We start from the raw sequence: 22,753 nt of genomic DNA, 5'->3' as shown, positions 1-22,753 counted from the left end.
TAAATTAAAGTTTTACATGTCATAATTATGATTTACCAAAGTATGTTTTCATCTAATGTGTCGGAAATCGATTTTTGTTGTGGATTTTCATCATAATAGTTCATAATTCTCTGTAAATGAGGGTGTTTTTACTTGCAGATCGTGTGACCAAAGTATTCCTGCTGCCATGTACAGTAACAGTTATTAAATGTCTATTATGGCAAGGTGCTAACCTTCAATGCATAATGCCAGTCAAATAAATTTCGATATTGCAGTCTTTAAATGGCAGTGGTGCTTGATTTCATTCATCCATTCATTTTCCTTAGGCTTAGTCCCTTTATTCATTAAGGATTCTCACAGTGGAATGAACCACCAACTATTCCAGCATATGTTTTACACAGCGGATGCCCTTCCAGCTGCAACCCAGTACTGGGAAACATCCATACACACTCATTCACACACACACTCATACACTACGGCCAATTTAGTTCCTCAATTCCCCCATAGCACATGTGTTTGGACTGTAGGGGAAATCGAAGCACCCGGAGAAAAGCTCACGCCAACACAGGGAGAACATGCAAACTCCACACAGAAATGCCGACTGACCCAGCTGGGACTCCTTCTTGCTGTGAAGCATCAGTGCTAACCACTGAGCCACATTTGTTAGTGTAATCTCATATGTCACCTGATTTTCTGCTTTAAATATCAACAGCATGGCTTGTTTTGATCATGTATGTTGTTTTAAATTCCATAAAGTGGCCTTAAATATGTTTGCATTACACTTTAAACTGTAATAGCAATGGCTATAAGTTAATACAGCACATAAAAGTGAGAAAATTGCTTACTTTTAGAGTGTCTATGAAATTTTTTCACAAGGATATGCTTAAAGCCTCATAATTTAGCTTGAATTCTGTTTTTTCGGTCGGTCTTCATGATATATTGACATATTTCTGTAGCATTTGGACATCTGTGTAATCCGATCATCACACATACTGTGGCTAGTGTATTTTTAAAGTGAGTGGGCGTGTCAGTTTATTTAAATATGTAATGGATGTTTTTGATTGGGTAGCGTAAGCATAACGGGCGTGTTGTGCTTCTAAGCCACGCCCCCACTATATTATGTGGCTACAGTGCTAATGCTAAGGCTTTGTCCAGTTTTGTTGAACACTCACTCAGCTGCTGGATTGTATAAAGTGATAATAAACACAGTTTCCTTTAAAAAGTCAAGCGTTTGTTAAATATGAGTAAACGAAAAGCGCCACAAGAATCTCTGAACGAAGGAATCACTGATTTCCTCGTAGGTGAGTTTTGAACATGACAGCTCAGGGTAGCATGTGGCTAAGCTAGCAGGACCTTTAAATGTCGAATGAATGGAAATTTAGATCGGTTTTATGGATAAAAAGCCCGTTTAAAATCTAAAAAAATAAGCTGAAGTGAAATATTAGACCTAGATTTACGCTTCAACGCAAATAATACGGCAGATGTCACAATTTATAGAGCTTATTTTTCTGTCAGGGTAGTTTCGAGATCAATGCTACATCAACAAAACAAAAATAAACTGTTTATTTTATGTTTAATGAATTAATAAGTATTTCGAATTGATTCACATCTAAAAATCAATAGTTTTGTTTATGTTTCTTTTCAAATGCTCTCTGTTAGCCCAACCATAATCTGATTCTCATGATTGATTGGTCTGTTTATTGTACTAATGTCAAATTATATATATTTTAAAGTCCTTAATCTATTATAAATAGATATTTTAAACCTCTTAGTCTTAATGACTGTTTTGTTTGTTTCAGAGCTGGCCAATTATGAGAGAAATGTCAACAGAGCCATCCATAAATACAATGCTTACAGGTAATAATTCACAGAATCTGATTTCATAACTGAACATATAAGAAATGGAGCCTTTATTTATTTTATGGTGTTTTAGAAAAGCAGCGTCTGTCATCGCAAAATACCCTCAGAAGATCAAAAGTGGGACTGAAGCAAAGAAACTGGTGAAGGCTGCTTGTTTTTTCCTAGTATTAGCAATTGAAAAGTAAAGTTGGTTTAATATTCGCACATTCAGACTTAATCTATAATTTTAGAAAAGTATTATTTGCAAATTCTAAGTAGGGAAATGATATTAGTAGCTTATGAAAATCAAAGCTCAACAATGTTCACAGTTAAATAAATAGTGCTGATGTTGTTTTGAAGTCACACTTACATGTGATTTCAGACTGAATATTCAAAGTTCAATATAGAAACAGTGTCACAAGTCGTCACTGTTGAAAAATGAATTAATATGCGAATATAAAACTAACTTTACCTAATGGTATTAGCGTCCTGATATATCAAAAATACTTGTATGAAAGCATGTTTTTATGAAGAACTGCTCTTTTCCTCTCAGGATGGAGTCGGCGCAAAGATAGCGGAGAAAATCGATGAGTTTTTAACAACAGGAAAACTGCGCAAGCTGGAAAAGGTATTCGAGTGCATGAGAAATGCATCATTACTGAAACAGGGTTTATACAGGTATCAGAGAGTAAAATTGAATGCCTTTTAAGACCTTTTTTAAGACTTTTTTCATGCATTTTAAGACCTCATCGCATCTTTAGCTTACAACCGGTAATGTTGGTGACATTTTAACTTGCAGCATATTTAGTAAATACTGATTGTATGAACCATTATTCATATAATGAATAAAAATGCTAATCCAGCGCCTATGGACCCCTTTTCACAAGACTGTTATGATGTGTTTAACGGTCATCATAATATTAAATTCTTGAAAGTTTTTAATATTTTCATTCTTTAAATAATGTATGAACATTTATATGTATTTATGACTGTATTATGATATTACAATGTATGGTTGTATGCTAAAGCTTGCCTTAATTAAATCTGCGAATATCAGGATGCTGTGTAGTTTATGAAATCAAAGAAATCCTGCTAGATTTGACATCATGCTGCTTTGTTTACTGCAGTAATAAAGGCAACACTAATATTTCCGCAGTTCTATATGCGCAAACCTGCTGAATTTGCTTGATTTAATAGATTTTTATTCAGTATATAAATAACGTTTTAGTTTTGGATTAGTTTCTTACATTAATATTCAGTAAATGTACTGCAAGTTAAAATCTCGCCAGTGTTTCCGGTTGAAATCTAAAGTGGTTATAAGGTCTTAAAATGTATGGAGTCTTAAAAAAGGTCTTAAAAGGTAATGAATTTAACTCTGTCATTCATGTATTTACTCTGTATTATCTTTGCGTCAAATTACTAAAACAAATTCCCGCTTATGCGAGGTGTTTCTAAAATTTGATGTTATTCTCGCCTCTGGCTGCCGTTATCAGTCTCACACAATTTTTTCCTTTTTCTGAAAGTCTTAATAACACCATTGTGTAGTTTCTCTTTTATTCTTTCAGCAAATAAGATTGTAAAAAATATATATTTGTAGTATTCTCTGATTCACTGTGCTGTAAGTTTACCCAACCATAACACCTTCTGCTACTGAGAAACACAGAAATGTGAAAAGGGTCAATAGAACAGCAGGAATAACAGTGTCGCCTTGGTTACTGCAGTAAACAAAGCAGCGTGATGTCAAATCTAGCAGGATTTTATCATTTTCGTAAACTACAGATCATCCCAATATTCCCAGATTAAATTTAGGCAAACTTTATCATACAACTAGACATTGTATAATCAAAAATTTGATACAAAATTGAATACCATGTAAAAGAGCATTTAATAGGGCTTTCACACTTGGTTCAATTGCCTAGACTGAACCAAAGATGATTGTCCCCCCTTTCCACACACATCGGCTGGCTTGTGTTGACACCATCTATTTTTCCTTCTGAACTATGGTTGTTGCTAGATGGGATACGTTTGCAGCCGAAAGTTAATGAGAATTATGTCTATTATTTATTAAATTTCCCTTTTATTGTATTTTATTAACGTCTACCCCCACCCAAACCCTAAACCCAACCATCACAGTAACATAAAAACAGTAGTTGTATCGAGTATTATTTATGTTATTTATAAAATTACCCAATAAATTCAATATTTAATGCCTACCCCCACCCAACCGTCACAGTACTGTAAAAATATTAATAGGGTATATGCCGAAGAATGCTAATAGTACTTTTAATTTGCCAGTAACCTGGGTTAATCGTTTCCGGTGAATTATATGCCAATGCAAAATCAGCTCGTTTAAGGTCTGTTTTCTTTAAAAATCAGCGATCTCCACTGCCTGAGTGATATCTGATATAAAGTGGGTCTCAGATTGTACAAGAAGCACTGCATTAAATAACATTTTCCCCGTCATGTCTTTATAATATGAGCATTTATTTTACCCCAGTATATTCAATGGAGCTTCTGCACTAGCCTGCCGATTCTGACGGGCGCGTGCGAGCAAACGACTTTTTGTCTCGTTTTACGCTTGAGCAACTAAATTAATGCCAAAGTCTGTTTAACTGATTGTATTTTAATTACATTACAACATCGATGCTGTAAAAGGAACCGTTTACAATGGAAAAAAAACTCACAATAACAGGTCACCAGAAGTTTATCAGTATGGGAACAACACTAGTTCGGCATACACCCTATTAATGTTATACAGTGTCATAAAAAAATGCTGCTATATTAATATGCATATCGCACTTCCGGCCGGCCGCATATCCGATCTAGACCTTACCCTGAACTATGGCCACTTGCGTCATCAAGCTGCTGTTGTGTGGCCATGAAAGCCAAGGCGCCAAAATTAAAAGACGTATACATCAAGGTCGTTCTGCTTTTACTGAATCTTTTGGTATTGATAACATACAGAGAGCGACTTGCGTCTATCTGCATCAGGCAATGTCTGCAGAAGTTGTTTTTGGATGTGACGTTAGCACCGTGTTTACACTGGGTCAGTCCCAATTGTCACAAAAGGTAACGTTAGGCGATACGCAGACATACACACACACACACACACGAATTGAACGTTATAATAGTTTGTTGTACAGTTGGTTCAATTCCACAATTTGGTACGATTGCATTCAAATCAGAAGTGAAGCGATGTGAATTTCTCTAAATTAAGTTTGAATAGACCCCACTGACACCCTGCGAACCAAATGAAACTAAAAATAACCATGTATATAGAAAATTAAATAAAAAATAATGATGTATATGAGAAATGAACATTTTTGTGGTCTGTTTGTGTAGATTCGCAATGACGACACAAGCTCCTCCATCAACTTCCTAACCAGAGTGACTGGAATCGGGTACAATGCTCTTTATTTCAGTCATTTCAATAATTATAATAACATTAGTGTTATATAAAACTCAGTTCACACTCATTCTGTCTTATTTCAGTCCTGCTGCCGCCAGGAAGTTTTTTGAGGAGGGCGTCAGGAATTTAGAAGGTTTGTATATGTTTGTTTGATGAAAGAAATACTTGTTTAACACTTCATGCATGCGTTTTATACTCGTGTGTTGTTTTAGATTTGAAGAAGATCGAACACAAACTCAATCATCATCAGCAGATCGGGTTAAAGTAAGTCGTTGTTTTTAATATGATACATTTCACAGCAATATTAATGTTAGTTTTGATTTGTGTGTTAGTACTTTTGTAAAGTCCCTTTTACAAGGATGAGCAAGAAACGGTAAAAGAATAATAAATATTAAATAATATTTAAATCTCTCAGAAAGACAAATGTGACGATCTGCCTTGGATATGTGTAAAATATTAAATTTTTAGATTGGGTGGCACGGTGGCTCAGTGGTTAGCACTATGGCCTCACAGCAAGAAGGTCACTAGTTCGAGTTCTGGCTGTGTCAGTTGGCATTTCTGTGTAGAGTTTGCATGTTCTGTGTTGGCGTTGGGTTTCCTCCGGGTGCTCTGGTTTCCCCCACAGTCCAAACACATGCGCTATAGGGGAATTGATTAACTAAATTGGCCGTAGTGTATGAGTGTGTGTGAATGAGTGTGTAGGGTGTTTCCCAGTACTGGGTTACAGCTGGAAGGGCATCTGCTGTATAAAACATATGCTAGATAAGTTGACGGTTCTGTGTCCATCCTCCTTGCATATGTGTTATTAAATATTTAGATTTTATTTATTTAATTAAATGGAATTAAATAAAATATATATTTTTAACAATTTTTAAAGTTTTACCAAATTAGTGAAGTCATTTTGAATCATTTTTACATTTAAAATTCAATTATTTATATATTTTGACATTTGTCTTAGTGACGTTCTATGAAAACAGTTTTTAACACTATATAGATATATAACACATGTTTTTAACGTGATATAGAGGACAAATGTTGGATTTGAGATTTATATGAATTTGTAATGAGTCTAACATGCATTTTTGCGTTTCTGTCCTTCTCTGTTAAAGATACTTTGAGGAGTTTGAGAAGAGAATCCCTCGTTCAGAGATGCAAAAAATGGAGGTTGGTGTTTTTTTTACTGATCTTCATGAATTCATTGAAGACTTTTGTAAAGTTGTAAATTTGTAAAGTCAAAACTATTCGCCCTCCTGTGATTTATTTATTTATTATTATTAAAATTTTTTTATTTCCCAAATGACGATTAACAAAGCAAGGAATTTATCACAGTATTTCCTATAATATGGAGAAAGTCCATATTAGTTTTTCATTTTTTAAAATCATTTTAAGGTCAGTATTATTAGCCCTTAAGCAATATTGAACACAGGCTCATTGTGAAAACGTAGCCCTGCGGACGTTTCTGGAGACAGCGAATTACGTAGGCGGAGGTACATATGGCTGCATTTCATTTTTTTAAACGAATGCTACAAGGCAGTGTGACGCCGTTCCTTTTCGTGCTTACCAGCTGACCGCTTACCTCTGTATGGACGGCATTCCGGCTGCAACCAGTTTGTCCCGTTAACGCAACGTATTTTGGGGGATTTGAGATGCAGAGAGGAGTTGACCACGAAGACGGAGGTTCGAGTCCGGTGAAGAGCGGTTCCAGAAAGCAGATAAGACTAAAACAGAATCAAAAATATAAAACAAACAAGTGAATAGCAGGGTGAGGATGTGGTAAAACAAAAAAAAGTCAGACAAGGGCTTTTATTTTTTTTGGATTGCTTTTGAAACGTGTTGGTTGGGTTTAGGGAAGGGGGTGGGCGGGTCAATCGATAAAATTGGTTGGGTTTAGGGAAGGGGGATGGTGGGTCAGCCAATCGTTCGCTCAGTTAGAAAGTCTGTCCAAAAGTGAGTCGACAGTGGCCTCTGGTGGGTTTATGCGAGAACAGCAGGTGCGAATGGCACTTGCGAGGGAAATTTGAGATCTCGAAAAGCGTACACGGCGACCTCTGGCAGATTCATCAAAACAATAACTGCAAAAAAACGTGCCACCGGGACGTATCTCGCGGCCTCCAGAAACGTCCGTGGAGGTCATTTTCAGAATGAGCCTGGGTTGGCAATATTTGTTTTGGATAGTCTACAGAACAAACCACTGTTACACAATGACTTGCCTAATTACCCTAAATTTAACCTAATTAACCTAGTTAAGCCTTTAAATGTCACTTTAAGCTGTATAGAAGTGTCTTGAAGAATATCTAGTCAAATATTATTTACCGTCATCATGACAAAGATAAAATACATCAGTTATTAGAAATGAGTTATTAAAACTATTATGATTAGAAATGTGCTCTAATCTTCTCTCCTTAAACAGAAATTTGGAGAAATATAAAATAATTAAAATGTATTATGAGGGCTAATAAATATGACTTTATATATTTTAACTGATGTTTACAGGCTCTGATATTGAAAGAACTGGATATAGTGGATCCAGAGTACATCGGCACCATCTGCGGCAGCTACAGAAGAGGTTATTGATCGCTGTCATCCACATATTTAACATCGATTATCATATTTTATCATCTAAATGTGCCATTTTTTGTTAATATTCAGGAGCAGAGTCGAGTGGTGATATTGATATACTGCTAACCCATCCAGACTTCACATCTCAGTCTGAGAAACAGGTAAAGTCTGATGTTTTAAAGAGGGAAACAATTGAATAATGCGTGCAGTTTTTCCTCTCTTCATAACTATTGTTTAGTGCTGGGTAAAAATGAATCGCATCCAAAATAAAAGATTATTTTGACATAATTTATTTTATTTATTTATTACATATAAACAATAAAATTAGTAAATATTATTACAACATTATTCCTATTATTACATCATTTTCAGCCGAAGCTCCTTCATGCCGTTGTGGATCATTTTGAGTCCATCGGCTTCATTACTGACACACTGTCTAAAGGAGACACTAAATTCATGGTGAGTCTCTCTGTCGTTTTATATGTGCATCTCACATATTAAATAAAATAAATATTAAATTAATTAAATAAAACATGTTTATTCTACAGGGTGTGTGTCAGCTGCAGAAAGAAGAGGAGGAGGAGTTTTTACACCGCCGTATTGACATCAGGTACTGATAAAATATTTACATATTTTTATTTAAACAGTGTCATTTTAGTATCGGTACTTATATTTAGGTTTTTATTAACAAACAAATGACTAGCTTTAGTGATCTTTCATTTGTTGATTTTAAGATTTTTGTTCAATTTATTTTTTTTTTTCAATTCCCCTTTATTTGTATAGCGCTTATACAATGTAGATTGTGTCAAAGCAGCTTCACATAGAAGATCATAGTAAATAGGAACAGTGTAGTTCAGTTTGTAGTGTTTAAGTTCAGTTCAGTTGAGCTCAGTTCAGTGTGGTTTAATATTCACTACTGAGAGTCCAAACACTGAAGAGCAAAACCAACAATGCGCAGCTCTATAGATCCTGAACCATGCAAGCCAGTGGCGACAGCGGAGAGGGAAAAAAAACTTCACTAATGGCGGAAGTGAAGAAAAAAACCTTGAGAGAAACCAGGCTCAGTTGGGCACGATCATTTTAATTTCTCCGCTGGCCAAACGTCTTGTGCAGAGCTGCAGTCTCAGTGGCGGAGGCTGGAAGCTGGCCTCAGCGAAGACTCGTCTGTCTCTGGAGCGTCACAGGAATCAGTCTCACGTTCTCCACTCCTCCATGACCACCACAGTAGCTGCTCAGGATACGGCCTGGTCCAGGATATGGAAACCTTGGGATCATCTCGTCGTTGGTCTTGGATCTAATCAGTGACTCTGCATAGTCTGAGGGCCTCGGGAAGAGTATCCCCAGGTGGAAATGGTCTATATAGCTTCTTGCCTATATAGGTTTCATTCATTTGTTTTGTTTAGTACAGTGTTTAACAAGAAATATTAAACTAAAATTGATGATAACAAGGTACTTTCTGTCTTCTAAATGAATGTTTTATGCAACTGCGATGCGAATGTTTTATACATTCATGCAACAAAAGATATTGTGTATGCATGATCATGGTTTCCACTACATTCATTCCTCCGTGGCCAAAATTCATCCCACCACGGCTACATTACAGCTTCTCATTCAAAACATTCAGCCGTTTTTTTAATATAGCGGGTTATAATCGCACCAAAACGTATTTAAAAGGTAAGTGAATTATAACAGCGCAAACTTTTCTGTAATCGTAGTAGTGCTGCGCGCTATTTGTTTAACCCTTAAAGGTGACGTGCTGACTGACTGACTGAGCTGCGTGATGCGTGAGGCAGGCAAACATGACTTAGCTTTCAGTTATGATGAACAGTTTCCATAATTATATTTTATAGATAAAGGTCTATGGTTCTGCATATGACTTTATTTTGCTGGAGTTTATAGCCGTTTCACTTCAAGACTCATTAATGCCGCTCTGTAGGTCTATTGGAGACATTCATCAATATTCCTAGCAAATCTAATAAATGCTGGAGACATACTCGTTATATAAACGCACTAAATCACACTTCAGCAGCGTTTATTTGAGAGCGCACAAGAAGATCTGTGCTTGAGCAAGAAGTTTTGTGCACGAACAGAGGAAATCGGCGCACAAGCAAAGAGATTCACATGCTCGTATTAATGTGATGTGTATTCATATAGCACATTTATTGTGTATTACATGAATGCGATCTCGACTTGTAATACTGCGCTCACGACATTTGTTATTGAAATAACGCCACAGGTCGTTGGTAGATCTGTGTAAAAAAGGCCTGCCGCTACAGCTGGAAAAAATCCTAGAGGAAACACTGCATGATGATTATAATTTTTGTTTTTATGCATGCAAAACAGACATATTGGATTATTAAAAATGCTATAATTTCACACCACAGGTGCATTCAAATGCTATGATGATGCCTATGTTTTTAACTTAAAAGTTTTAGACATAATTTACACACATGCACGCATATATTTGAGAATGTTTATTGATGTTTAGATATAAACTATACGTGTATATGATATAGATTATATATTATGTCAAAACAAACTTTTATTTTGGATAAAATTAAACTTTGTCCAGCACAACAATGGACTTAAATCTAAAATTATATTACAAATGATCAGTCTACAATCTCGTACTGTTATTCTGAATTTTAGAATCCACAACCAAAACAGGCAAGCATCTACAGTAGTTTTATCATAGAACATCACTGGGGGAAATAGTCCTATATATACACACATATATATATATATATATATATATATATATATATATATATATATATATATATATATATATATATATATATATATACACACACATATATATATATATATATACACACATTCAAATATAATTTTTTATTAATTTTTTTCAGTATTTTCCTTACGTCTCTCTCTATATCCGCAGGCTTATCCCTAAAGATCAGTATTACTGCGGTGTGCTGTATTTCACTGGCAGTGATATATTCAACAAGAACATGAGGACTCACGCGCTGGAGAAAGGCTTCACACTCAACGAGTACACCATCCGTCCACTGGGCGTCACTGGTGAGACACACACACACACACAAGACATTTACAGCACACGTCAAAACAGAACCTGTGTCTATCTGACAGTCTAGTGTGAGCAGTTTTTGAAACCACACACTTTCTCAACGCAGTTGAATGACCGTCCTATATTAGGAAAGATGGAACAAAAATGAGTGTGTGAATACAGGCAGTGGCATTAAATGGTGTGAGCCACAGACTCATCATGAACTTTACACCTGCTAACCAGTAAAATATCCTTTTACTACTTTCTGAATTAAATACCACTTTTTATTTTTCATTCATTCATTTTCTCTTCGGCTTAGTCCCTTTATTAATCTGGGGTCACCACAGCAGAATGAACCGCCAACTTATCCAGCATATGTTTTACACAGCGGATGCATTTCCAACCCATCATTGTGAAACACCCATACACATTTATTCACACTCATACACTACAGACAATTTAGCCTACCCAATTCACCTGGACTGCATGTCTTTGGACTTGGGGGGGAAACCAGAGCATCTAAAGTAAAGCCACGCCAACACCTGGAGAACATGCAAACTCCACACAGAAATGCCAACTGACCCAGCCGAGGCTCGAACCAGCAACCTTCTTACTGTGAGGTGATTAAGCTACCTACTGCGCCACCGTAACGCCCTGCTTTTTATTTATATAAATATATGATAATTTTAATTTAGGTGTGACGGTGGCACAGTGAGTAGCACAATCGCCTCACAGCAAGAATGTCACTGGTGCGAGCCTCGGCTGGGTCAGTTGGTATTTCTGTGTGGAGTTTGCATGTTCTCCCCGTGTTGGTGTGGGTTTTCTCCGGGTGCTCTGGTTTCCTCCAAAGTCCAAACACACGCGCTATAGAGGAATTGAATAAGCTAAATTGGCCATAGTCTATGAGTGTGAGTGAGTGTGTATGGATGTTTCCCAGTGATGGGTTGCAGCTGGAAGGGCATCCGCTGCGTAAAACATATGCTGGATAAGTTGGCGGTTCATTCCGCAGCGGCAACCCCAGATTAATAAAGGGACTTAGCCGAAGAGAAAATGAATGAATGAATTTTCATTTAATTTGTGGCAGTCCTTATTATTTGATAAACAACAAAAACACCTGCTTGTCATGTACTTTTTAATTTAAAAACAAATCTGATTTTACATTTATATGCTTAAGTTTGTACATATAAAATATAGTACACAAACATAACATAAAACATAAATAATAATAATAATAATATACGAAATAACCTACAATGAGTACCTCCACAAGTGTGCGCACAAATAAGAGTTCATTTGCAAGAATGGATAATTCAGTTTTTATGAGCTTACAGGTGTGATGTTTTTATGGTGTGCATTGAAGAGTACAATTTAGGGCTGCACAAGATTGGAAAAATCTGACATTGCGATATTTTGTTTTTCTGCAATATTTATTGCAATATGAATATAATTATGTCACTAGATGACTTGAATAGTTTAATTTGCAACTCATAATTGTATATAAATTGTGATGAATTAGGCTTTTTGTGAGTATATATATATATATATATATATATTATATTTTGTGAGTATAACTGTATATGTTGAATAATCAAAGGTAAGCAAATAAAACTGCATAGTCTTCACTGTATAAAAGTTAAATTGTTATAATTTCTTGTACACAAATTATTTAAATGCACTTGAAATGTTAAGGCTGGTTTATACTTGTGTGTCGAGTGATCGCCGTGACCCATGGCGCCTGCCTTGTGCGTTGTCGTGCATTTATACTTCTGTGTGTTGTTTGTGTTGCTCTGCAATAATAACTCATCTGAAACACTAGCAGGCGGTGGGTTTTTATGTTCCTCTGTGTCGAGTTTCTTCTCTGGTGTTTTGTTTTTTTCTAAAACGCTACAAGTAGCTAAAACTTGCTCATTCAGAGGCGGACGTGCAACAACTTTAAATCATAAGGTAAACGCAAAACAGAAGTTTCCATCTGGAGCTCCTTCACTGGACTCCACACTTGTAAACACTCGCTCCATCGGGCTCACGACTCTCAGCACCACCCACGCTTGTCACCAGTACCAAGCCGACCAATGTCAGAGCTTGTGCTAGTTATATTTTTTGAGAGGTGCGTTTCGGCCACGGCAAGGGCTATGCGACCATGCGGAAGATGCGCCGGAGCATACGTGTGTGCTTGACGCAGAAGTATAAATCAGCCTTTACAGTCATAGGCCTTAAAAACAAACCAAACAAGCACTATTTCACAAGGTTAAACTTCACAATCACTCAACAATGTGGTTCTAGGTCGGCTATAATTCACTCAAATTTCCTGAGGGGTGAATAAAGTGAACTTGACATTGCAGATCCTGCGATGTGACTATTGCAATATTGATGCTGAAACTAAATTTTGTGCAGCCCTAGTACAATTACTCAAAACAGGATTGAAACGAAAATTTGAGCTGTTTTTTATTTATTTATTTATTTTTTTCAATTTTTAAGAGTACAACTGAACAAAAAACTTGATTTCTGAATCTTTATTAAAATTAGAGTTATCTGCTTTTGCCAATGAATTCTTCACTTGTTATTGTTTTTCCTGATTATTAACGTAATTCTGACTTAAATACTGAATGAAATTTGACACCTCTGATGTTAGTTTTTTCTTCTTTTGCACTTTCTGAGCTTTGTGGTAGATTTGGGGAAACAACGAATATACAATTGTAATCAGAGTGGATTGTGGGTAAAAATAAGTAAATGCATGTAGGGAGTGTCATTAGTTGTGTCCCAATTGACAGACTATACACTTAACTGCAAAGTGCAGCGCTTAGTGACGTCCCAATGAAATGAAACACTGATGTTTCTTAACTAAACGGAAATTCAAACCATTTCCCAGACGACGTTTAATAGTTGCGAAATAAAATACCAAAGAACTAAATAGTGACTATCAAGAATACAGCCCTATTCACCATCATGACGCAGCTCATGGAGAATTTGGCTTGTATTGTGGCTATGTACCCCTGTCTGCATTTCTGGAGAGAGCGGATTATGTAGCCAGAGGTATGTATGGCTGCATTTTGTCTTGATATAAGCGCTATGGGGCTGCTAAGTACACGCCACCGGCTTCTGTTCCTTTTCGTGCTACCAGCTGACTGCTTACCTCCGTGTGGACGGCTTTAACGGTGTTACCAGTTTGCCCCGTAGCTCACCGCATATGTCGGTGGACTTGGAATGTAGAGCGGAGTTGACCGCGAGGACGGTGTTCGAGTATGGTGAAAAACGATTCCAGAAACCAGGTGAAACAAAAGCAAAATAAAACAAATGAATAGACAACAGGATGAAAACGTGGTGAAATCACGCAACCGAGACGGCGTTTCTTCATCTAGGTTGCTTTTGAAAACGCTATCGGTTAGGTTTAGGGAATGGGTGGTTGGGTCAATCGATCAGTCATTCTGTAAGTTGACCACAAGGCCGATTTGTATATTGTAAGTTGGCCTGGTCGGCTGATTTGGATATTGTAAGCTGACCTGGTCGGCTGATTTTGAATATTGCGCCCTCTGGTGGATTTATGCTAGAAGAGAATGTGCAAGAGAAATTTGAAATCATCAAAAAGCACGCACAGCGTCCTCTGGTGGACAAAAACTGCAATCAGACGTACCTCCGGTTATGTATTTCACTGTCCCCAGAAATGTAGACCTGGGTACATATCCGCAATGAGCTTGAGTTGCAAAATAAACAGGATTTGGACACCATTACGAAATACTCTGACACCAAATATAGTGCACTACATAGTGGATAGGGAGCGGTTTGAGCTTTAGTTTGTCTCTCTTATTTTTTCATTAACTGTTATTCTCTGTGGTTCAGGTGTGGCTGGAGAGCCTCTGCTGGTGGACAGTGAGAAGGACATCTTTGACTACATCCAGTGGAAATACAGAGAGCCGAAGGACCGCAGCGAGTGAAACAAACCACAATAAAGAGCAGACTGTGTGTGTGTGTGTTGGTCATTTAGCTCATAATAGTGTATTTTAATAGTAGAAAAGACAAAGGGAGCGATGTGTTTGAGTTTTTAAACTCACTAAAGCAGCTACATGACTGCTGTTGATGGTGCTTTTTAGTTATAATAGTCATGTATATTATTTTGTGTTAAATACAAGAGTGAAGAAAGAAAGAATGTTGTGGTTTTGTAGATATCATATTGTTTCTGATAAAGCAGCAAACATGTCTTTCAGCATACTTCCTTACTAAAACAATATGAATGATGTTATTTAAAGTCTGTCTGATCTATTATGATGTTATTGGGATATTTTTGTTGGGATGATAGTCTAGCTGTATTATGATGATGCAGGATTTCTGTGTAAAAATTTGGATTGTCCATTAAAAATCCCACACATCAGTTTTCATTTTCTGCGTTTTCCCAAAATGAATGTACATCTGAATATTGTACTGTTACTAGTATGATATATTGAAGAGAACAGTCTGTCTTGAATAGCATAGATAATGTTACTGCTGGATATGAGCAATTGCTGCAATGCCTTGAACAACTGAACGAGAGCAGATCCTTAATATAATCAATTATTTTAAAAAACACATCTATTGTTAGTTTTAAGTTGCATATGGAGAAACACACACGTGTTTAAATCATCTTTTCAATCCAGATGGACGGAGCAACCATCACTGCATCCAAAATGGTAAAAAGCCTTGGAGTAACGATTGATGACCAACTGATCTTCTCTGACCACATTTCTAGAACTGCTCGATCTTGCAGATTCGCACTCTACAACATCAGAAAGGTCCGACCCTTCCTATCTGAACATACAGCTCAACTCATTGTTCAAGCTCTTGTTCTCTCCAAACTGGATTATTGCAACTCTCTGCTAGCCGGGCTACCAGCTAGTTCTATCAAACCTCTTCAGCTGCTTCAGAACGCTGCAGCACGAGTGGTCTTTGATGAACCCAAAAGAGCACATGTCACTCCGCTACTCACCCGTTTGCACTGGCTGCCAGTTGCTGCTCGCATCAAATTCAAAGCTCTGATGTTTGCTTACAAAGTGACCTCTAGCTTGGCTCCTTCTTATCTGCTCTCACATCTGCAGATTTATGTGGCCTCCAGAAACTTGCGTTCTGTGAATGAACGTCGCCTCGTTGTTCCATCCCAAAGAGGGAAGAAATCACTTTCCCGAACTCTCACATTCAATCTGCCCAGTTGGTGGAATGAACTCCCTAACTACATCAGAACAGCAGAGTCACTGAAGAAACGACTAAAAACGCAACTGTTTAGTCTCCACTTTCCCTCCTAATCCTAACTGCCTCTCTGACTATACCACTAACTGTGCCCTCTCTCTCTCTCTCTCTCTCTCTCTCTCTCTCTCTCTCAAAAAAAAAATAAAATAAAAAAAATTTTTTACTAATGCTTTGCTTTTTTAGACTTTACACACCTGAAACTTGTCTATAGCACTTGTTCACTGCTGCTCTTATAGTTGTGTGAATTGCTTCCTTGTCCTCATTTGTAAGTCGCTTTGGATAAAAGCGTCTGCTAAATGACTAAATGTAAATGTTTAAGCTAAACATAAAGAGCCAAATTTGAAATTATGTTTTGTGGCACACTAAACATGCCATCGCTGTCATTAAAAGCCTTTTTTTTTTTATTCTCACATATGCAATGTGGTTTGTCATGTTTCTCCAACTTTTTTCTGCTAGTTAAAGTGTGATTCATGTTCTGTTGTATTTCAAACACATTGTGAGACCTGACATGTGAGTGGGTGTGTGTATGTGAAAGAGAAAGAGATCTTACATTTCGCTTTCTGTTGGAATTGTAAAAATTATAGTTTACTAGTTCTTAGAATAATAGGCGTTTTCTTGTGTAAATATACAGTAAATCAATTGTTCTAACATTCGTTGACTGTAAAACTGCAATCATTTTTTGTGTTTTCTAATTTTTCACATGGCCACTCACTTTTGATAAAATTCTCAGTGTTTAAATTTGGTTAGCAGAAATTTTATACTGAGCTTTATATATGAAGGAATATGCAAGTTTATTTGATTATTCATAAATTCTTATTTGTTGCAGTCCATTTATTGGGGGTTAAAATAAAAGATAACAAATTAATTAAATCAACGAAACAAGCACATAACCAGCCAGTGTTAGCTTAGGCCAGTGGTTCACAATGGTAAGCTTGTAATGTTTTTTTCTCATTTTTCCAATCGCACTATATTTGTCAATCGTGATTTTTAATTCATCTTGTTGTCTATATCTAATGACATATTCCCCAACTTTAGTGTTTTGAATCTTCTACTTATTCTCCGGTAATGTGTTTTAAGCGCAAAGATAAGTTAATAATTAAATGTAATTTACGACGCCTCAACATTTCTGCTCTGTTATTTGGTTACTATCAAAATGAAAATAGCAGTTCCTTATATCATGTTTTCATTTTATTGTTGATATAGTGAAACAACGTAGCCAGGGTGATGTGAATAATGTTATAAAGTCCAGTGTTCCCTTTGAAGATTTAACCGACGTATCCTCGGGAGTCTGTTTTCCATATCAAACTTGTCTGAACTTACAAGGAGAGGATGCAGGACTGAACTGTGTGTTGGCTACTTAATATTGAGGAAAAGCCCCAATCAGATAGGTGAATGTCCGCCACTGAGACTGCAGCTCTGCACAAGACGTTTGGCCAGCGGAGAAATTAAAATGGTCGTGCCCAACTGAGCCTGGTTTCTCTCAAGGTTTATTATCTTCACTTCCACCTTTAGTGAAGTTTTTTTTCCCTCTCCGCTGTCGCCACTGGCTTGCATGGTTCAGGATCTGTAGAGCTGCGCATCGTTGGATTTGCTCTTCAGTATTTGGACTCTCAGTAGGGATTATTAAACCACACTGAACTGAGCTCAACTGAACTGAACTTAAACACTACAAACTGAACTACACTGTTCCTATTTACTGTAACCTTTAATGTGAAGCTGCTTTGACACAATCTACATTGTATAAGCGCGATACAAATAAAGGTGAATTGAATTGAATTGAATGTCTGCAGCCCCGCCTCTGTTTTCAGATGTCTCCGTTTTCCCCTATCCACACTGAGACGGAGCAGCAGCATTTATAGAATGAAAACAGCCTCTTCAGCGTTTCCAAAACGCTCCATTTTCGGTGCTCGAGAACTCCGAGCGTGTGGACGGATGGCATAACCGTAGCAAAACTTATGCGTTTTAAAACAAAATCGCATTAGTGAAAACGGGACCTGAGATTTATACTTATTTAAAGTCAATAGATGCATTCGACTTCATGCAGCGCTGCGCCGATTGATCAAAATCTGTCTTAAAGGGCACCTAGGTTACCCCTTTTTCCAGATTTAATATAAGTCTTTTGTGTCTCCAGAATCTGCCTTAAAGTTTCAGCTCAAAACACCCATCAGATTGTTTATTATAGCTTTTATAAGTTTATATGTTTATAGCTCTGACCATCAGGTAGCGGTTTTTGTGTACTGCGCCTTTAAGTCTAGTCCTTCACGCCCACAGTTTCCATGTGCCTGTCAGTGTACCTCAGGGCTATTCAATTGGCGGCCCGCGGGCCAACCCCGGCCCCTGAAGCACTTTGTTCCAGCCCTCCAAATAGTGTGTCCAAGACATCAAAAATAATTTTAGCTCAGTCGATAAACGGCCGCTATAGTTATGAAGTGACATGCGTCTGTTCAATACAGCATGAGCTGCAGAGGCGCAGAGCATGAGTCACCAAAGTGAATGGCGCGGCAGCCGAAAACATTTGGATGTGTTTGTAGAAAAGGCATTGATATCGTCAATAGGGATGCAACGATATTAGCCGATTTTACTATTAACTGCGCTTTAATTAGTCACAATTAATCGTAAAAGCTTCTCTAAGCCGCATTTCTGTTGCACGGAACAAAACGAAACTGCTGCAATTAAACAAAGTTATGCCAAGTTGCCAACTGTGCGCTAGTTCAAAGTTCTAAGTGTTCCATGTAAAGGTAAAGCTGGTTTAATATTTGCACATTCGCACTTTCTCCTTAATAATATCATTTCATAAAAGTATTATTTGCAAACTCTAAATAGCGAAATTATTAGCAGCCGAAGACTATCACTGTACAACACTGTTCACAGTCAAATAAACAGTGTTAATGTTGTTTTCAAGTCACACTTGCAAGTTATTTCAGACCCAATATTCAAAGTGCCGTGGTAAACAATATAGGCAGTGTGTCACAAGTTGTCTCTGAATGAATGTGTGAATATAAAACCAAGTTTACCTTAATAACTTACACTTTCACGTTTCATTCTGAGCATTCAGTGTCTGCAGATTAATTCACTATATGTTACTGTTGCTGAAATCATTACTGCAATCAAAAACGAGTAATGTGTATGATTCAGCATTGCGTGAACTGATATGACATGGTAGAGTCTGCAGCATTTCTAATTATGTCGTCACTTCATTCAGCTCCCTTTTAGCCAAAGACATCTGCAGTTGGCATTAAAGCAGTGTGGTGTACGGTAAAAGTCAAGTTTACTATTTTTGGTCTTTCGAATTTGGCATCCTACCGCACAACATGACATATTTACTATTGCAGCCTGGGGACCCGTGTGACGTCACGTGTGACGTAGGTTGGTAATTGGTCTACAGCGTGTGTGTTTGGAATGTGGGAAAACAGAGCACCCGGAGGAAACTCATGCCAACACAGGGAGAACATGCAAACTCCACACAGAAATGCCAACTGACCAAGCCGGGGCTCGTTCCAGTGACCTTGCTGTGAGGCGATTGTGCTACGCACTGCGCCACCATGTCACCTGATGTCATACAGTACAATTAAAAATAGTTTTGTTAAAAAGATTTACCTTTAGACAGTGGTTCTTAATTCAAGTCCTCACACATTTTGAATGTCTTCCTTACTTGACACACCTGATTCAGATCATCAGCTCGTTAAGAGAAAGATCCATGAACGGATCCTTGTGTGTCAAAAAAGAGAGACGTACAAAACGGGCCAGAGGTCAGAAACTGAGAACCACTGCAGAGGATATGCAGAGGTGACAATATTGTGTTAATTTTTTGTGTTATAAATACTTCCAATGTCTGTTCCTAATGTCCCACGTGCTCTAGTTCTTTAGTTCAGTCAAGAGTGTGGAAATAAAGGACAGAATAAATAAAGGAATGTTGTCAGGTGTTATGTCAGAGGGTTGGTTTGTGATGTCGTGATGAACCGGTGGAGTAACATTACACTTTCTACAAACTTTGGTGAAACACAGTGTCACAGAACTGAGCAAATCTACAGGTAAGAGCATGTATTATAAATTTATATTTATATATACACTCAATATTCTGGGGTCAGTAAGAAATGTAAAATGAAAGCATCTATCTTGCTACCGTTGACTTCTGTTTAAAATAAATGCTGTTCTTTTGAACTTTATATTCATCAAAGGATCTGGAAAAATATATTACAGTTTCATCAATAATATGAAGCAGCACAACTCATGTTAACACTGATATTAATCAGAAATGTTGTTCTGGAAGATTTTGTTGATGGCGTCCACGGGGTCTTAAAAGTCTTTAAATATCTTAAATTTCTAAATCTAAATTTCAGGCCTTAAAAAGTCTTAAATTCACTGAAATGTTGTCTTGTAGGTCTTAAATAATTTAAACAGGTCTTAATTCTCCTATGTCCATGTTTCCACTTTTCCTGTCCCATCCATTCATCAACAATTCATCTTAATAAAACATTTTACAAAACTCTTCTTGTAAATCTATTAATATATGGTTTAATAACAATACAATAACATTTGATCTCCATATATATAGGCCACATATGCTGAGGACACTGATCTGGGCAGATGGTTGTGCATGCGTTTAGTTTAGATTATAGTTTTTAAAGCTTTTCATAACTTTTTTAAAAAGAGAAATGTGTATGTATACAATAGAGTTTGCTTACTTCGTCTCAATGTGTACCATATGTGGCTATAAAATAAATACATTTTGATGGGGCAAGTAAAAATATTTTCCACTGGCCCAACCAGGCCACTACACTCTCAGAAATAAAGGTACGCAAGCTGTCACTGTGGTGGTACCTTTTCAACATGTAGACATTTGTACTTAAAGGGTCCATATTGGTAGCTCAAATGTTAGTACCTACAAATTTTGAGAAGAACACTTTTGTACTTTTTAGATACCAATATGTACCCTTGAGGTATTAATTATTTTTAAATAAAGGTACCACCCCAGTGGCCGCTCACGTACCTTTATTTCTGATAGTGTAGAACATTTCCTTTGCATTTAGCCCTGTCTGAAAGTCTGAAATGTATACAAAATGGTCTTAAAAATCTTTAAAAGTCTTAAATTTGACTCCAGATTCTGTCCTGTCAAACTGCTCTCATACTTGCTCATTAAAACAAAATCTTTTCTTTTGAAAGCAGAAAGATTAATGGCGAAAGCATCGATTAAAGTACACAGCACAACGATGAGAGATGAGATGCAGCGGGACGCTCTACAGTGCGCTCTTCTGGCTGTCAATATGTATGACGGTGGCACAGACATTTCTAACTACATGAAGCAGGTGAATATAGTTAACTGAGAATCTCCTCAGAGAAAATGTGTTCGAGGAACAGTTTGATGATAGAGATGATAAAGAGTGTTCTTGCTAATGCTCAGTGGAACTTAACACTATATGTCTTTCCTATAGGAATTTGAGAGAAAGCATGGGCGTACCTGGCACTGCATTGTGGGAAATACTGAAGGTTACATCGTGGGGTCGAAAGATGACTTTTATATTGACTTCTCCGTTGGCAAGAGGGAGATAGTGCTCTTCCACACTGCCTAGCAACAGCAACAATTCAAACATATTTTATTTTATTAAAGCAACTTATAAAAATGTTGTGTAAGCGTATAAACTAAGGATGAACTTTTTCATATTATCAACTTTTCAAATGAACATTTACTGGACTGAAGCTATACTGTAGTTTATTTCAGTGTTTCTCAACCACGTTCCTGGAGGACCACCAGCTCTGCACATTTTCCATGTCTCCTTAACCAAACACACCTGATTCAGATCATAAGCTCAAAGCAGAAATTGAAAGACCTGTAATGGGTGTGTCAGACAAAGGAGACATTAAAAAGCAGTGTTGGTGGTCAGCAGGGCTGGACTGGGGCAAAAAAAAAAAAAAAAAAAAATCGGCCCTGGCATTTTGGGCCAGAGCGGCCCACTAAATTCAATCAAAATGCTATCTATCTATGCACGTCCAATATTTTTATCAACTCATATTCTATAAAACACAAAAGCCATATATATGAAATAAATAAATAAATACAAACTTTAATCTCAATTTAATTTCTGTATGCTGTCCATAAAGATATTTGTTGAGTTCTAAAAAATACACTATTCATTCATTTATTTTTCTTCGCATAAGTCCCTTATTTATCAGGGGTTGCCACAGTGAAATGAACTGCCAACTATTCCAGCATGTTTTATGCAGCAGATGCCTTTCCAGCCACAACCCAATATTGGAAATCACCCATACACACTCATTCACACACACTCATACACTACAGCCAATTTAGCTTATTCAATACACTATTCACTCAGCCTATATTCAATAATAAACATAACAAAAACTGCCTGCTAATGCATGGGTAAATCTTCAAAGGGAACAGTTTTACATTTTAACCTTTCACCTCATCCTGCTTGCTGTTTCACTATCTAAACAATGAAAACATAATATAAGTCAAATTTGTTTTATTTTGATATTATGATTAACAGACACCAAACAGCCTCGTGTAGCTGCATATTTTATGAGCATCATCTTCACACTGCATATTTATAACAAAACAGGGCTTAAATATAACTGTCTCCTTTCATTTTCACTGAAAAGAATGAACTTTACCCTGTCTCTTTTGCAGAATATCAGTTTTAATAACCAATAATGGCCATTATAACAGTATAACGTACATTAAATTTAAACGATAATTCAATTCAATTCAA

At 36.9% G+C, this 22,753-nt stretch overlaps 2 protein-coding genes across 2 annotated transcripts; both read left to right on the top strand.

The window, feature by feature from the left end:
• Positions 1 to 1,110: 1,110 nt before the first annotated feature.
• Positions 1,111 to 15,177, top strand: polb (polymerase (DNA directed), beta). Its single transcript, XM_056464165.1, has 14 exons — positions 1,111 to 1,280; positions 1,779 to 1,836; positions 1,913 to 1,979; positions 2,372 to 2,446; positions 5,161 to 5,219; positions 5,311 to 5,360; positions 5,440 to 5,491; positions 6,337 to 6,391; positions 7,721 to 7,793; positions 7,877 to 7,947; positions 8,159 to 8,245; positions 8,335 to 8,396; positions 10,689 to 10,828; positions 14,649 to 15,177. Exons 1-14 carry the CDS (start codon positions 1,220 to 1,222, stop codon positions 14,741 to 14,743), a joined length of 1,005 nt encoding a protein of 334 aa, XP_056320140.1. The 5' UTR covers positions 1,111 to 1,219; the 3' UTR covers positions 14,744 to 15,177.
• Positions 15,178 to 20,019: 4,842 nt separating this feature from the next.
• On the top strand, positions 20,020 to 21,650 carry LOC130234247 (uncharacterized). The gene is made up of 3 exons (XM_056464521.1): positions 20,020 to 20,056; positions 21,189 to 21,331; positions 21,458 to 21,650. Exons 2-3 carry the CDS (start codon positions 21,200 to 21,202, stop codon positions 21,593 to 21,595), a joined length of 270 nt encoding a protein of 89 aa, XP_056320496.1. The 5' UTR covers positions 20,020 to 20,056; positions 21,189 to 21,199; the 3' UTR covers positions 21,596 to 21,650.
• The last annotated feature ends 1,103 nt before the right edge of the window (positions 21,651 to 22,753 follow it).

This window comes from Danio aesculapii, chromosome 8, assembly GCF_903798145.1.
Source record: "Danio aesculapii chromosome 8, fDanAes4.1, whole genome shotgun sequence".
Lineage (NCBI taxonomy): Eukaryota > Metazoa > Chordata > Actinopteri > Cypriniformes > Danionidae > Danio > Danio aesculapii.
This window is presented reverse-complemented; position numbering and strand designations above follow the sequence as displayed.

Coding starts and splice junctions, on each gene's coding strand:
- polb (XM_056464165.1), top strand. CDS start 1,220: ATGAGTAAACGAAAAGCGCCACAAGAATCTCTGAACGAAGGAATCACT. Junction 7,794..7,876: donor CTGCGGCAGCTACAGAAGAG/GTTATTGATCGC, acceptor GTTAATATTCAG/GAGCAGAGTCGAGTGGTGAT. Junction 7,948..8,158: donor CATCTCAGTCTGAGAAACAG/GTAAAGTCTGAT, acceptor CATCATTTTCAG/CCGAAGCTCCTTCATGCCGT.
- LOC130234247 (XM_056464521.1), top strand. CDS start 21,200: ATGGCGAAAGCATCGATTAAAGTACACAGCACAACGATGAGAGATGAG. Junction 21,332..21,457: donor TTTCTAACTACATGAAGCAG/GTGAATATAGTT, acceptor TCTTTCCTATAG/GAATTTGAGAGAAAGCATGG.